Consider the following 15534-nt stretch of genomic DNA (forward strand, 5'->3'; position numbering starts at 1 on the left):
CAGGAAAATCTGTGTTGAAGCTTCGTATTAAAGAACATGTTGCTGAACACAAAGACCATAATAACAGCAAAACTCCAGCAAGCATTGACCTTCCCAATGCCAAAACAGCCTAGACAAGTGGGCCTAAAATTGTGATGAGCACCAACTCTAGTGTTAAAGTCTGCGAGAATGAACAGTGGCTCTCTCCTGGGGATTTTTTTGATCATAGCTGCCAGATCATCGTAGAATTTGTCTTTGACTTCTGTTGTGGATGACAGTGTTGGTGAATATGCACCAATGAGGGTGATCGGTCCCGCTGATGAGTGGAGCTGCAGAGACAGAATTCTTTCACTCCCCACAGTAGGTGGAACAATGGATCTCAGCAGAGTATTTCTGACTGCAAAGCCAACACCATGTTCCCTGGTCTCATTCAATGGTTTTCCCTGCCAGAAGAATGAGAAGGTTTTTTTTCTTTGACAGATTCCATGTCTAGCAATCTCATCTCTTGCAGGGCAACAATGTCCATCTGCAGTCTACTCAGTTCCATGTTGATGACAGCTGTCTTGCACCTGCCATCTATTCCGTGCAGGTCATCCGAAAAGCCAGGGGTCATTGTCTGAACATTCCAGGTACCCAAATTTAGGGCAGAAGTTTTCTTATGATTGTTGCATGGTGCAAGGTTTTCAATCTGCTTTCACCCTAAACCCCACGCACCCCGTGAGATTAACAGACTGTGGCGAGGTAGCACCCTACTGTCTGGGGACTGCCCAGCTTAATGTGGGTGGTATCTACCTAGTGACGTACAATGACTTCTCCCACCTTCAGAAGTAGCCCCTGGCATCATGCTCTATACCAATCGAGCAAAGACTTATAACTGGTAACTGCTACTTCCCATGTTATTTCAACACTGTATGCGAAGCTGGAGTGTCTTCTCCAGAGCACGAAGCCTGGGTAAATTAATATGGAGGATAGGCTCTTACCCAAGCAGCAAACCCCTCCTCTCCACGTCGCTGAAATAGTCCAATGGAAAGGCAAGAGCCAATACAAGTGGTTCCAGCAATGTTGCAGGAGTTGCCAGAATGACACAAACTGCCTCTGGGACTCCAGCTCCAGATTTTGCCTCAAGGTTAACTCCTGAAGCCTTTTCCATCAGTGGATATAGCCACAAGGCAGTGGAGGTTTGAAATCTGAGTTTTCCTTCTCCTAGATGGGCTGCCTTCCAAGGCTGTTTAGCCCCACCTACCCGGCCTGCTCCCTAATAGTGCTGAAGTTTGATCCTACCCCTAAAACTTTCCTGCCCCCCAGGTGTATACAATGTTATTTGGCTTTCCTATTTAGCAGATTAGAGCAAAAAAAAAAGTACCAAAGAGATCACAGAGAACAAAGGTCAGCCTAGAGGGAAATACCTCACCAAATAAAATGTCCTCCCAAACACAGCTCACCTCCTGCCTCAGCTTCCTCTTCAGGAAAAGGGCTTAGAGCTACTGCTCACACTCATTTAAAGCTAAAACCCTGTCCCCTCAGACCATGCAGTTTTGGAAAACAAAGGTCAGCCTAGAGGAAAATACCTCACCAAATAAAATGCCCTCCCAAACACAGCTGCGTTCAGGAATCCTCACCTAGTCATAGAGATACATAGGATGCATAAATGTAACAGACATGTATTTTCATGCTGGTGCCTGAGAGAGCAGATTTTCATTTATGAGAGCTCACACTGAAATAATGGATAATGTGGCTGAGTGATTAGAGAGGAACCCCCTGAACCTGGTAACCATCACAGGAGGGCACTGAAGTCCTAACTCACTGAGAAAAAGAAAAAGAGTGGGACTGTCAACCCATTTGGGGACTCCCAAAGGCTTCTGGGGACAAGATTTGCCATTTTTTTCCTCTGGCATGTTTTTTGTCAGTTGGAAACCAGGAAATTGAAAACCATCCAGCAGGTCTGGACATTACATGGGGCATGGAGTGGGAAACAGAGATCATGTTGCTCCTGGGCCATATATTGCCCACCCCTGATTTAAATCATGGTGTTTCTATCCATCTCTGTAACCAAGTCTCCCTTTAGGTTGAAGGAGCAGATGTCAATGCATACAGAGAAAACATTTGGCAACCATAAGAAGGAAAAGAGCAGAACCAACTTACTTTGAATGAACGATAGTGTTCGTTGTTTAGCACAGCCTTCACTCTAGGACTCTCGCCTTCTTCTAGAATATCCTGTATATGTGGGAAGCATTTAGTTAAGCAGTGTGAAACAGATTTCTCCTGTAGAAAAGCTTCCCGTGGGAAGTGATTTAATATCCTCATTCTCTAACTTTGATGTGGAGAATCTGTTGCCCTCAAGATGCTTCCAAACTCCTCCTTGATGCCCATTGGTTATGCAAGTTAGAGCTGTTGCCCGTTGGTCCAACGATATTTGGAGGGTCTCAGGTTCCTCTCCCCTACTCTGAAGGGTTAGTTGCTATGCCTTAAGATTCATGCTACAATCTGACAGGTACTGAGAGAAGATTAAGTATCTAGGAATTCATGGGACACACAGAGGACACTGTTGTGATTGTGTTTCTGCATGGGGATTCTTAATGTTACTGAGATTTCATTATTACAGAGTAAATTAGAAATAGAAAGAATAGAAGTTCCACATACATTTTTTCCTATTAAAAAATGCTCACACAATAAAACAGGGTAAATACCTGTTTCTGAAAAGCACAAGGGTATCATGTTCTTGACTACATCTCCTTAAATGGGGAAATCTTTGAATTGTACTATTTTTTAAAAAAAAAATTATTTCCAATCTTGGAGGAGGAACTGCTTGAAAATGTTTCTCCAGAATTCATGAAAATCTGCACTTAGAGAAACATGCACACAACGTGTTTGCCATTTAAACATAGCAGTAGGAGCAGAACATGGGGAAGGTGCATAATATCAGAGCATTGATTTAATAACTGTAGTAGCCACACCAATAGTTATGGTTGTGCATTTTTATGCTCCTTTTTGTAAGAAATATCAGAGCAACAACAAGCCATCAAAAATGATAAAATCAACCACACTGCAAAAACATTGAATCCTGCCTTACAAACAGCACTCTTAGACATTGGCTAAGGGAGAGGGGTTTTTTTAAAGAAAAGTCATGCAAAGCACAACTAACAGAGCCTTCCTTCTTGCAGAAACACACCTGCAAAATGCCACTGAAAAGCAAGTGTAGCAGAGACATGTAATACAGATGAAAACACCATGGCACATGCCAAAGAAAACAGCTCTGCAGCAGAGAGAACAGTTGCTCTACAGTGATGTCTACCTGCTGGGATTGCCCATCTATTCTGTTCTTTCAGACATACCCAACCATGGATTTCTAATGCCTCTGAAGAGAAAGCAGCAGAAAGAAAATGTAGAAGGAATCCTACTGAATGGGACGTGGTTTTGTTTGTTTGTTTTCTTCAGTAGCAATACATGCATGTCTCTTTCTATAAAACTTACCTCAATAACCCCTTTGACGCGTTCTCCTATCCAAGGCAGTCCTTCAATATCATTTATTCTAACTATGGCGAATGGAAGAAACTTCAGTACTGAAGCTGCTCTCCTAAATGCAAGACAAGATCCTTCATCTTCTCTGAACTCATCGTTTTCAGCCAGTATTTCAAAGGCATCCTTTGTATAGTGGAGGAAAAGAAAAAAGGAGAGACAGATTATTTTATTAAAAACATGATACATTCCAGATGTCATTAACAAAGTTTAAAACTTGCAAGCTGGTGCACATCCTTCCAAATCAAGGTAAATATATGAAAGAACAGCTGCTCAACCGCCTGTGACATTTTGCTCATAGGTATGCTTAATAAAGGACTTTTCTTGTGAACATCCAAAAGGCTTTTTGACCTATAGATAGGTAACTGGTGGATGAGCATGAATTTTGGAAAGTCTCTGGAGCCTGACAATGTGAAATAGCTTCTGCAATGTTGAGACATCTGCCGAAATCCCCTTTGTCAAACATTCCAAAGCATGAGATCATCGTTTCTCAGAAACAATTGAAAAAGCAGATTGCGGCAGGACTAGCTCCCAAAAACGGAAATAAGCCTGGAGGAGGAGGGAAATGGTGGCAATAGGTAATCTCAGGAGAGTGTTGGTGGGTGCAAGACGCTGTGGTTGCCCTCTAAGCTTTCTCTGTATCAACACAGCATTTGCCGCAAGAACATGTGTCTCTGTTTATTCTAGATTTTGGGCCAAAGTTCACTTCTCCACTACTGGGACTAAAAAGTCTTGTCACTTTCTGTCTAACAAAATTTGACAAGCTTAACAATACCTACATCAGCTTCCCTTACAACTGAAGTATAAAAACCCAGATATTAACTCTATGCAGAAGAGAAAACAGCCATCACTCAAAGTGGCCATCTTGATCTAGTACCCTTGCCATCTTGACAGATATGGAGTTGGGGTCACATTAGCCATTACAGCATCTAGTTCAAGTCTCAAGCTAATTTGAGAACCCACTTTGGGTCACCAACATTTAAAGAAAGGGCATAAATGTCAAATTCCTGATTGTTCAAGCTCACTGGACAAAGACAACACACTGTTTTATCCACCAAAAACTATGGCTAAACATTAATTTTGTCAGATGGCACTGGACAAAACATTTCAAAAGTTTTGGGGCCAATGAGAAACAACTGTATAATGTGAACATTTAGGACAAATGTTGACATCTGGAAAATTTAGATAGTATGCTGAAATGTTCACCAAATGTTGCAGTAATGTGCGAAGGGCTTTTCAAGACCATTTTAAAGAGTAACTTATCATAATATGATCTGTTTCTGATGGGTTGGATCCAGATTTTTTTTCATGGTTAGAGTAGACCAGCTTATATCAGTGGATCAAGATATTCATAACTGGCTTAAGGCTCATTGATTTTGATGGACAGAATCCTATTAGTAAATGCTACAGTGTAAATCACAGAGACAAATTGGCACACAGTGGCAAATTGGTGAATTGCCATGGCCTTGAGTTTGCTGAAGACTGGGCCCTTAGAGGATGATCATTCATAGAGTCACCATAGGTTGGAGTCACCTTGAGGGCACATAGTAAGAACAACAATAACAAGAATTAGTTTATTGTTTTTCCTCATCATGCACCAATTCACAAAACTGGTGTACAATGAGGGATACAAGCACTGACTTCTTAACCAGTGGCAATTTGCTGCTGCAATTTATACGTATCACTGCACTTCAATCCTGCGTAACTAGCCAGCACGATTCTGGCCAATGGGTCTCTCTAAGCATGGTTAAGCATGGATTCAACATCACATTTATATCCATCATTATTCTACTATTCTATTTTCACAAAACAAAAACCTGCTTCCTTTGAATGATTAAAATATGACTTCTGAAAGCTGCATTATAAAAACTAGATCAAGACTACAGAGCACTTTGAAAATAAAATGGAAATTTATATTAAAGCTTGTTTCCGTCTTTTTCACATGCTTAGTAATAATCAGTTCTCCCCTAAACATTTGACACCTGTCTCCCCCACTGTCACAGAGGAATGTGGCAGATGTTTTGCTCAGAGACTACGCTATATTTTGGGATTCCTCATCTGCCTCCCTTCAGTTCTTTTGTTTTCAGTCAACCTAGAATAAAGTTGATTTGATTACATTTTGACCAAATACCCAGGTTTGTGACTAGTCTCTCTCTCTCGTTCTCTCTCTCTCTTTTTATTTCTCTCCATACCAACATTTTGCCATTTATAAAATATCTTTTAAGAAATGCATAATTGCAATACCAGTTTGCTTTTGGTTGGGTTGAGTTTTGCAGGTGACCTTCTTAATGGGAAAATAGATCAGAAATGACCACCTCTCCTTGTCTTACCCACTTGAAGAAGCAAACATTTTCCCCCAAATGCCAATACCAGCAGCAGTAACTGGGAAGTATGCCCAAGGACATTCATTCTTGCTGCATCTGAATTTACAAAATGCTCATTACCAGCTGTTGCTAAAACTACTGACTCCCCTTCTGCCAGCTTTGATCTATCCATTAGTTCCAGCAGTGGATCTTCCCCTCTTTAGTAAACAGGTAGATAATCCCTCCCTTTCCTCACCCATTGTATCACTTGTTTTAAGGCACTGAGAGAAGCAAGCATTTGTTGATAATTTTACTATCTCCTGGGATTAGGACCGCTAACTAGGCAAAGGGGGAAACATAGGCTAGCCATTAAACATACTTTGCAGCTAGCTGCTAAAGTGTATGTACAGGCACACCCAAGCATGCACATTGTAGGTACACAGTAGTGCAACTATGCTATTCTGGAGCACAGCAAATCAACATTCTAAAAGGCTATTCTAAAAATAGGGGCGCTCAAACAAAAAATTACAAATTTGAAATTGGACTATAGGTCAGCACCATTTGTAGCAGACATACTGCTCTTGCTGGGTGCCAAATTTTAGGATATTTGGGCAAAGGGTTTTCAAATTATGATTTTTAAAAAGTAAAACTGTTTTCCCCCATTCAGAAATAGGTGCCCTAAATGATCCCAGATTTAAAATAATTCATACAAATTGAAAAGACTAATCTTACTTATCTTGAAAGAGAATGGTTGGCTCCACCCATTTTTATTTGCAGAGACTCCACGCTGCAGGGACTGAAATACTGATCCTCAAAAGAGATCTTTCAAATGAGGAAAAACCAGGACTTATAAACTGATACAAAGTATTGTTTGGACAATGGTGAATTACAAGTCAACAAAAGTTCACAGCTATTATGAAAGGAGGGAAAAACAGGTTTGCTTTAAAGAAAGTAAAGGCTGACATTTTCCCATGTATCTCTAGGGAATTAGCATACAATTTGTAAGGCACATTCAAAGTATTTTGGCATTACAAAAGCACAGAGCATTTCTGCTTCTCCCTGCCCTGACTGCTTTCAGTAAATATGTTGTCAGTATTTCTGGAAGCAGGGTCCCAACACAAATCTTCAAAGGGAAAATCATTTTCGAGGTCTGGAGCAATCTCAACTTCTCACTGTCGGTGAGAACCAAATTAGCTGACTTTCAGGCACAGAACTTTATAACTCCTTCTTGACTAAATAGGCATTCATGCTGGCAAAGAGATCCTGTATCTTCTTGTAAATATATTTTAAAAGATATTTTTGAAAGAATAAAGAAAAAAAATCTTCAGAAGTTTGTCAAGGATAATGTCCACACTGAGGCAGAACAAGGCCTATAATAATCAGCAGCCATACTTGACAGGTGTGCAAAATGCTGAATCATGCAGTCTGGGATGATGCAATGTCCACAGTGATTCACTGTATGTAAATATGCATGTGTATAACTGTGTGGACATGTGGAGAAGATATAGGATCTCTTCTAATGAATGGCATGCTGTCATGCTGCCGATTTGTACTGCTGAACTTCTGTATATACTGTAAATACACTTGGTGTCGGAAGAAGCTGTATTTGTCTGTGTAATTCAACTGGACTGCCTGGATTGAACAAAAACTCTGCTAACTTACACCAGCAAAGTTCACTCATTTAAACTGTGAAATTTCTGTTTTTCGCTTTGTGGCTGGGGATGGTCTTACTTAATGTTAGCAGAGCTTTGGGGCCTATATCCTGTCATAGTTTCAACCATTCCACCCATCTTGTTACTATACAATTGTCTGATAATTAAGAAAAAAAACCAAATATAGTATCTGCCATAAAGTCATTTCTGATGTGTGGTGACTATATGAGTTAAAGATCCCCAAAATGTCCTATCATTAACAAATCTGTTCAGATCTTGCAAACCAACAACATGTCATATTAGGTTGTTCTCTCTTCCTACTGCTCCCCTTTCCTAGCAATATTGTGTTTTCCATGGAAGTTCTACTCAGGTCTTGTAAACTAACAGCTGTGGCTTCCTGTATTGAAACAATCCATCTCGTGTCTTTCTCTTTTTCTACTGGTCTACTTTTCCTAGCAATATTGTCTTCTCTGGTCAGTTCTGTATCTTTATGATATGTAAATGGTAGGATAGACTCAATGTACTCATTTTTCTCTAGTGAGAATACAGGCTTGACTTGATTGAGCACCCATGCTTTTCTGGTGGTTTGTGGTATTGGTAAAGCACTCCTCCAACACCACATTTCAAATCAGTTGATTTTTATCCCTGTCTTTCTTCACTGTCTTTCCTTAACATAGAATGGATTATTTTGACCTTAGTCTCCAGTGACAATCTTTGCTAACTCTGAGACCACTCCTTTTTTTTTACTCCAAAAGGCGAGAAGACATCTTTTGGAAAACATGCACAGAACATGTTCATAGAGCTTTTGGTCCAATATAGCTTTTCTTTTTCAGATTGCCTATCCCAAAGAAAGGGTCTGGAAACTGGAAATCGCTTTCTAGTTTGCATTTTGCAGAATGGGCATGGTAACATTAGTTTACATAAGAGGTTAAAGCCAGTATCTGTTTCTCCCTTGTATGTGTTAACATGTACTCACACTTTTGCTTCATTATTTCATTACATCCAAAGTGTTCTTCAAAATGTTTTGACACAGAGGGACTGCAGTCACATTCAAGCTGTTCTTGCTTCTATCCTCTCCCAGCAACCATAATACAGATTATATGCTCATCTTTCAGGATCCTTTAGCACTGACGGAAGTTTCTGTTAGAATCTGGATGTAATGTATGTATATTCAAATATCCATTTTAATTCAATTCTTTTTTTAAAAAAACTCTCATTTATGAATGTAGAGTATTGTGTTTCTGTATCCATGGTTTAAAATGCCTGGAAATGGCCTGGTATTGTTGCAAAATATTTTGCTTGCATTTTCAGCAAGAAAAAGAATGCCAAGCTATATATGGCAAAGGGCATCCTGGATATTAACAACAACAAAGGCAGCAGTCAAGATGGTCTAGAGCAGTGGTCCCCATCCTTGGGCCTCTAGATGTTCTTGGACCTCAACTCCCAGAAACCCTGGCCAGCAGAGGTGGTGGTAAAAGCTTCTGGGAGTTGTAGTCCAAGAACATCCAGAGGCCCAAGGTTCGGGACCACTAGTCTAGAGCAGTGGTTCTTAACCTTTGTTACTCGGATGCTTTTGAACTGCAACTCCCAGAAACCCCACTTAGCACAGCTGGTGGTGAAGGCTTCTGGGAGTTGCAGTCCAAAACTCCTGAGTAACTCAAGGTTAAGAACCAGTGGTCTAGAGGATACCATCTTCCTCTCACTGCCATTCACACTTGATGAAAAACAGCCCTAACAATTGCTTTGTGTTTGGATGAGAAGTGGTTAACTGATAAAAAAAAAAGAAGTCATTCTCTGGGATTTTCCTTGCTTGGTGTCACTTTGTGGCTCAGTTGCTTTCTGTGCAGGCAAGTCTGAAAATGGAATTGAGTTGTTTACCAACCAGCTAGGGCCAAGCATTCCCACAATTGCAACCTTATTCATTAGAGGATAAGTCTTTACATACTCAGGTATTCCCTTGAAGTGCGGATGGCATCACTCACTGGCCAAACACACAGAAAGGCCTTTTTCTTATAAAACAATTGGCCAAAACAGTGACTGCATTTTTGGTGCCTTATATCTCTGGTTCTATAAGGGCTAGAGACTTTTTTTTTCCTCGTGGGGTGAGAGAGGAGAAAGCTAGGAGTCCAGTCCAGTTAATAATCAAAACAGGTGGCATGTTAAAAAAGCTAAACAAAACCTGGCCAAATGGCGACTATAAGAAAAGCATTTGGGGAGGTTCTGGCATCATGTAGCAGAAAAAATGATATGCACCTTTCTGGAGGGGAGGTACAATGTTCTGCTCGGATGCAACCAGAAAATGTATTGTGCTGCCCCACCTAGTGAATATTTTTCAGGAGGTATATGTTTTAGAACATAACCTGCAACCTCGAAAATTCTTTGGCAACCCCCTGTTTCTCAGTAGCATGTGATAGAAATCTGAACATTTGAAAGCTGCTCATTCAAAAGAAATGCCCCATTCAATGCATTACAGAATAATCAAGTAACTGTTGGAATAACAGCTGTCTTGCATGCACTATTAGTGAGAGGGGGCTTTTTAGCCTAAAGTGATTGTCCTTTGCAACTAACCTGATTGGTAAAGTTCTTTTCCTGCCTCTAGCGTTTGAGGCAATTCTCTACTCTTCTTGTTTGTTTTTTGCTTCCATTGGTTTTGAGGTTGTTGATAGCCCCTCTTCTTCCCCTGCGTTTTCTCCAAGCAACAAGCATGGAAGGTCTCTTCAATGTGTTGGAGATTCCATTTCCCCCTTTTTTTCTTCTTCTGATTGTAACTACACAATAACTATGTGTAACTATGTTGTTATTGTTTCTATCTCATACTCTGCTAACTAAAAGGAATAACCCCAATTCCCCAATAAGAACATCACAAGTGCCCATGGTTTCTACATGGGATATAAATGGCTGCTTCAACAAATAAATTGCTTATGTTTCATCAAGTCACAACTGACTTACACAGACCTTCACAGGAGTTTCAAGGCAAATGAGATATTTAAAAGGAGTTTTACCAGTTGCACTGCCCAGTGAGTTTCCATGACTGAGTGAAGATTTGAACCCTGGTCTCCAGAACTCTACTCCATCACTCCATCTACTGCACCACATGTGGTACCCTTAAAGAATAAAGAATAAATGCAAACCCCCCTTTTTTAAAAGGGAGCAAATGATCACCTAGTTCTATTCAGTCTCATAAACTGTCAAGACAAATGATATCAAATATAATGCCATTGCAATGTTAGATAGGATGCTTTCTGCTAGTGGGTGGAAAGGTTTTGAGGGAAAATGTGTTACTGCCTTAAATTGAGAAGAAAACTAAAACACCATGTCTAGTCAAATATCATTGACAGCAAGCTGAAAGATGTCATCAAAGCCTTCATTTCAAATGGTGTTTTCATTACTCAATGTTTTCTCCGAGTACCAGAGCTCATTAAGACATTTTAAATAAACAATTAGACTAACACGGTATATGTATTCCTCCCTCAACAAAACACTGCCAGCAAATTCAGAAATAAATTATAGAGCTGCTTGTCTCTATAAAGCACATTTTGGCATGTTTTGATTCGTTTGCTCAAGATTAAAAAATAATTTCTACTTCACCTCTACGTATCTCTGTTCTCTGCAGTGTCTTCTGAATTGACTATGCAAGGAAAAAGAAGTATGTACAGTAAACAAACTCAAATTTAACAAATGTTGACTGGTATGAGACTTGCAACCTAGAATGATATCTGATCAATTTATGATAGCAAGTTGCCTCTTGGTCTGCTGTATTTGCATATTATGTGGATTAATATGAATGTTTCATGTTATTCAAATTAAACACATTGGGAGGTTTTCTTTTTTTGCCAGCAGTATATAGTGATCTGTATGTAGTGTAATGGTTATTATGCTGGAACAGAGAGATCCAAGTTCAAAGCCCTCTTTATTCTTACAGCTCACTCAGTGTATTTGGAACAGTCAGTCCTTTTCACAGACCTCCTTATAGGCTTCTTTCTGAGAGAGAAAAATGAGGAGAGGGAAACCACATAAAACAGCCCTGTAATTTGCTGAGGTATTTAAATATATAAATAATCACATTTTGCCACTTGGATGTACTCCTGGTGATATTCTCACATGCTGGCTATTGTTTTTTTGTCATCAATTTTCATTGATAACCAAAAAAGCCCCACAAAAACCTACAGAGTCATGAGAATATGACTTGAATTCCAAACAGTGTCATCTGAGATAGAAACACACACACACAATTTCATACACATAAACATAATATATAACATGTATGGGCATACATACATACATATAAAAGCAAAGATTTATCCAACATGGAATCTCTTTCTGAATCATGAGTTGGAAGACTCACTTGATTTAGTAGGATATATATCTGAATAATCGATTCAAAAAGCCATACCAGGACAATTATATTTAAAATTAGTTCTTTGAAAAAGACATTAAGGTTTCCATGTCACTGTCTGAAACTGTTCCGGCTAATATTCACATTAACCATAAGATCAAACAACCACTACAGCAAGCCTAAGAAGAAGAAGCTGTTGTTTCCTGATTTGCTTTTGAGCCTGACTGGTATTTAGTAATGAATAAATTCCTAAGTTCCTGGTTTCTACCTCGCTCTAATCGAGACTGCTGTCATAAACCAGCTATGATAAACTTCCAAGGGTTTAGATCACCCTCCTCCTGCATTGATGGACCTTTTCCTATACTGTAGTTATTGTCTCAATGTGGTTTTGCTGCTTTGGTTCTTTTAAATGACCCAGTTACTTTTTGCTTCTTTTTGTTTATTAATTGCTTCAGCATCTCCACTGGCAAGGAAATATGGTGAAACCATATTTTAAAGAAAACAAAAGAAATGCCTTGCAGTGGAGAGGAATTGGTTAGAAACAGACCTGAGGACATTCCCATTCATTTCTTTCAAAAGCAAGGAGGTGGAAATGTATCAGGCTCATTATTGTTTTTTTCCCCCCAGAATCCCAGTGGCATTGGCATTCCACCCTACATCAAGTTCTTACGATTACTTTTGACAATTGCTGCACAGAAATCTATGAACATTTTTCTGTACATTTTTAATGCTTTTAGTATACATTTTTTCATTGACTGAAATATGTTTGCATATGTTGTTCAAATGTACACATTTTTACTTGTGCTCATTTTTCAAATCTATGCATAGTTTTGTGTATTGTTTCTTTTCCTCCAAATAGCATCACAAACGTTTGATTTCTGAGGGAAGAAGTACTACATTCTTTCGCAAGTCTGTCGTTGTTGTTTAGTCATTTAGTCATGTCCGACTCTTTGTGACCCCATGGACCAGAGCACGCCAGGCTAGGGAGGTGCAAAATGCATATTTCTATACAGAAATTAAAATCCAATAATTTTCCCTCCTCCCTTATTCATATGTGACTTTCTTTGTAGAGCAGGTCCTAAGAAAATATGTGTGTGTGTTTTGTTCAAAATAACCAGCCTTAGCAATGCGTTCTACAGAGAACATGTTTTATACTTCACTGTTTTGACACACTTATTGATGAACGTATTTTTCCTAAAGAGTTTCAGCAGCATAAAGAACATGATACTTAGAAGGTATAACCAGTTTGGTATTTTGCTACCTGCAGGAACCCAAATTTGATGGTAAAGCAAAGTGAAGGCACCAGGTTGTCTGATTGAAACAGCAGTAACAATAATGTATTTGTTTACCCAACTCAGAGATATAGCTGACTCTTAAATAAATAAAGAGAATGAGATATAAAGTAAATGAAAATGGGGAGAGCCCTTATTACCCTCCTCAGGAACAGCATGACAATGGACATTCTGCCTGTAGCCACATATTCACCTCCTTATTATCATGAGTAATGCCTTGGTGCCAGTACAATTCAAAAGCATTTGTAATGAGCTTCTGGATTCTACCACCCTTTGCTTCTGACTTAACTACTTTCTCCTCTCAGAATTAAATTGTATTTGTCCATAAGAAAAATGTCCTTCTAAGCTTTATTGCAATTCAATATTAATATTCTAAGCCATCCAAGCCTCTTGGGGAGAAGAGGGAAGAATGACAATGTTTATTTTACCTCATAAAAATCACACTGAACTGTGTCTTTTGGGAGAGATAGTAGTGCAACAAGCTTTTGTTTGCCTTAATGCAAAAAGATTCATTTGTTGTTATAGAATAGTAACTGATGATATGATCATTTCATTACAGAAGCAAAAAAAAAAAAAAAAAAAATTAAGTAATCTCAAGATAAAAGCTGCCACAAGGGGTTTCTTTCTTTCCTTCTTTACAGCAGGTTTTTAATCCGTCATCACATAGGTAAATATACAGGCTGCTGCTGAATTGCCCAATAATAATAATTATATACCATTACGTCTGGTGCCACTTATGGCTGCCCTTTCATATGGTTTTCTAACCAGAGTATTCAGAAGTGATTTACCATTCCCTTTTTCTAGGGGACATCCTGGGACAGTTCAGCATGCCCAAGGCCACACAGTCTGAGCCTTTTTTTTTTTCAGAAGGCACACTGGGGAACCCAACGCCAAGCCCCTGGCTCTGCAGCCAAGCCCTCCAATTCACTGAGCTATTCAGGCAGCTATTGAACTGTCTACAGGCTACAAATTAGTGTTCTGTTTCTTTTAAAAAATAATAGGTATGAGGCAATTGAAAGTGATGTACAAAGATGGGGTGATAGTTCTGAGGAAACTCTACCCACCACGTACATGGCTATCCTATGGTTATTACGCAGTTGTGCCTCCACTTGCGGTGTGACTTGGAAAGAAGCCTCCAGCTAAATGCTTTGGTTTTTTTCCCCGGTCCTCTGAAATGTCTGTCTTCGTTCCACAGGGCTGGCCTTACAATTTTGCACAGGTATTCATCTCAGGCTGCAGAAAAGGGGAGGCAGCAAAACAGGGTAGGAGGAGATGGTTGTGTGCAAGTGGCCTGTCCTGAACTATGTGCTGCCTTCAGGTATGCTGAAAAACAATACAGCTGGCACCCCCATGGGTTTTTGTATGTAGGATGGGAGTATTCCATGTCCTTCACCTCAGGCAGCAAAATGGCTTGAACTAGTCCTCCCTCTCCACCACACTCTCACCCAACCCAAGTAAACATCTGAAATGTTTTCTCTGTCAATGGTGAGTAAGCTCCAAAAATTAATTATTTGGTGTAAACACTGACAGGGAATGTCTTTGATTTGTTATGTTAACCATTATGTTGCTTGTTACCTTTTAAAGAAACCATAAACAGTCTGCATGCTGGAGCTCCTGTTTCTTGCCAACCTGCAAACTAGAGCTTATTTGTGTCATGCCAGAAATTTAATGAGTATGGGCCTCATTAACTTAAAAGCAAACTGTAGAGGCATTTCCCTTTGTTATTAAAAAAACAGGGGAGGCACCCAATGAAATAGCATAATGTGCTACTCTTTAGAAGTTATTTCCAAACACAGTTCCAAATGACCAAATTGCCATTAAAGAACAGTTCCAATAGCATCTGTAAACCATGTGTTGGTTATAATTCAGGATGTATACCAACATTTTATCACCAAAACGTAGATACCACAAACCATGACTTGTAAGAAAATAAGACTTCTTAAGTCTCAGTGGCTGTCATGTTAACAAAACACCTGTTTTCTTGCTTGACTTGACAGTATGGAAAATGTCACATTTAATTGCCTTTATAAAGCAGCTGCTCATCTGAAGGAGAGCTCAAAAATGAGATTTTGGAGTCCCCCGGGTCACCTCTAAGTGAAAAAAATCCCTGTATTTATCAAAGACCACAGAACTTAACATGGGTTTGCAATGCCAACATTAAAAGCTAAAAATAGCAGTGGGAAGAAAAAGCTATCACCAAGTTACAAAGGAAAAGAAAAGGCAATATATTTATATCTTAAAATAAAGCAGTTATAACAAGATTCTATCACCAGAACATAATTCAAGATGGTTTGGATCTAATTTACTGGCTACATGGCATTCATCCAGAGACAATGCATCATTTAATGGTTGGTTGCCCACAGCTTGTATAAGTAAATTATACTGATGCCTCATTGCAGCTCCGTATTTGCACAGAAAATTATCTTTTGGACCATCTCTCTCTGAGCATATGAATT

General features: G+C 39.4%; 1 protein-coding gene across 1 annotated transcript in view; it reads right to left on the bottom strand.

Annotated features, from left to right (window-relative positions):
• DNTT (DNA nucleotidylexotransferase) overlaps positions 1-15534 on the bottom strand; it is a 173611-nt gene that overhangs the window by 117420 nt on the left and 40657 nt on the right. The window contains exons 4-5 of the mRNA XM_020795007.3: positions 3451-3621; positions 2122-2193 (exon numbers count right to left, since the gene is read on the bottom strand). Coding sequence (XP_020650666.3) covers positions 2122-2193; positions 3451-3621 — 243 coding nt within the window. The remainder of the gene's footprint in view (positions 1-2121; positions 2194-3450; positions 3622-15534) is intronic.

The sequence above is a fragment of the Pogona vitticeps genome, chromosome 3, assembly GCF_051106095.1.
Source record: "Pogona vitticeps strain Pit_001003342236 chromosome 3, PviZW2.1, whole genome shotgun sequence".
In the NCBI taxonomy this organism is placed as follows: domain Eukaryota; kingdom Metazoa; phylum Chordata; class Lepidosauria; order Squamata; family Agamidae; genus Pogona; species Pogona vitticeps.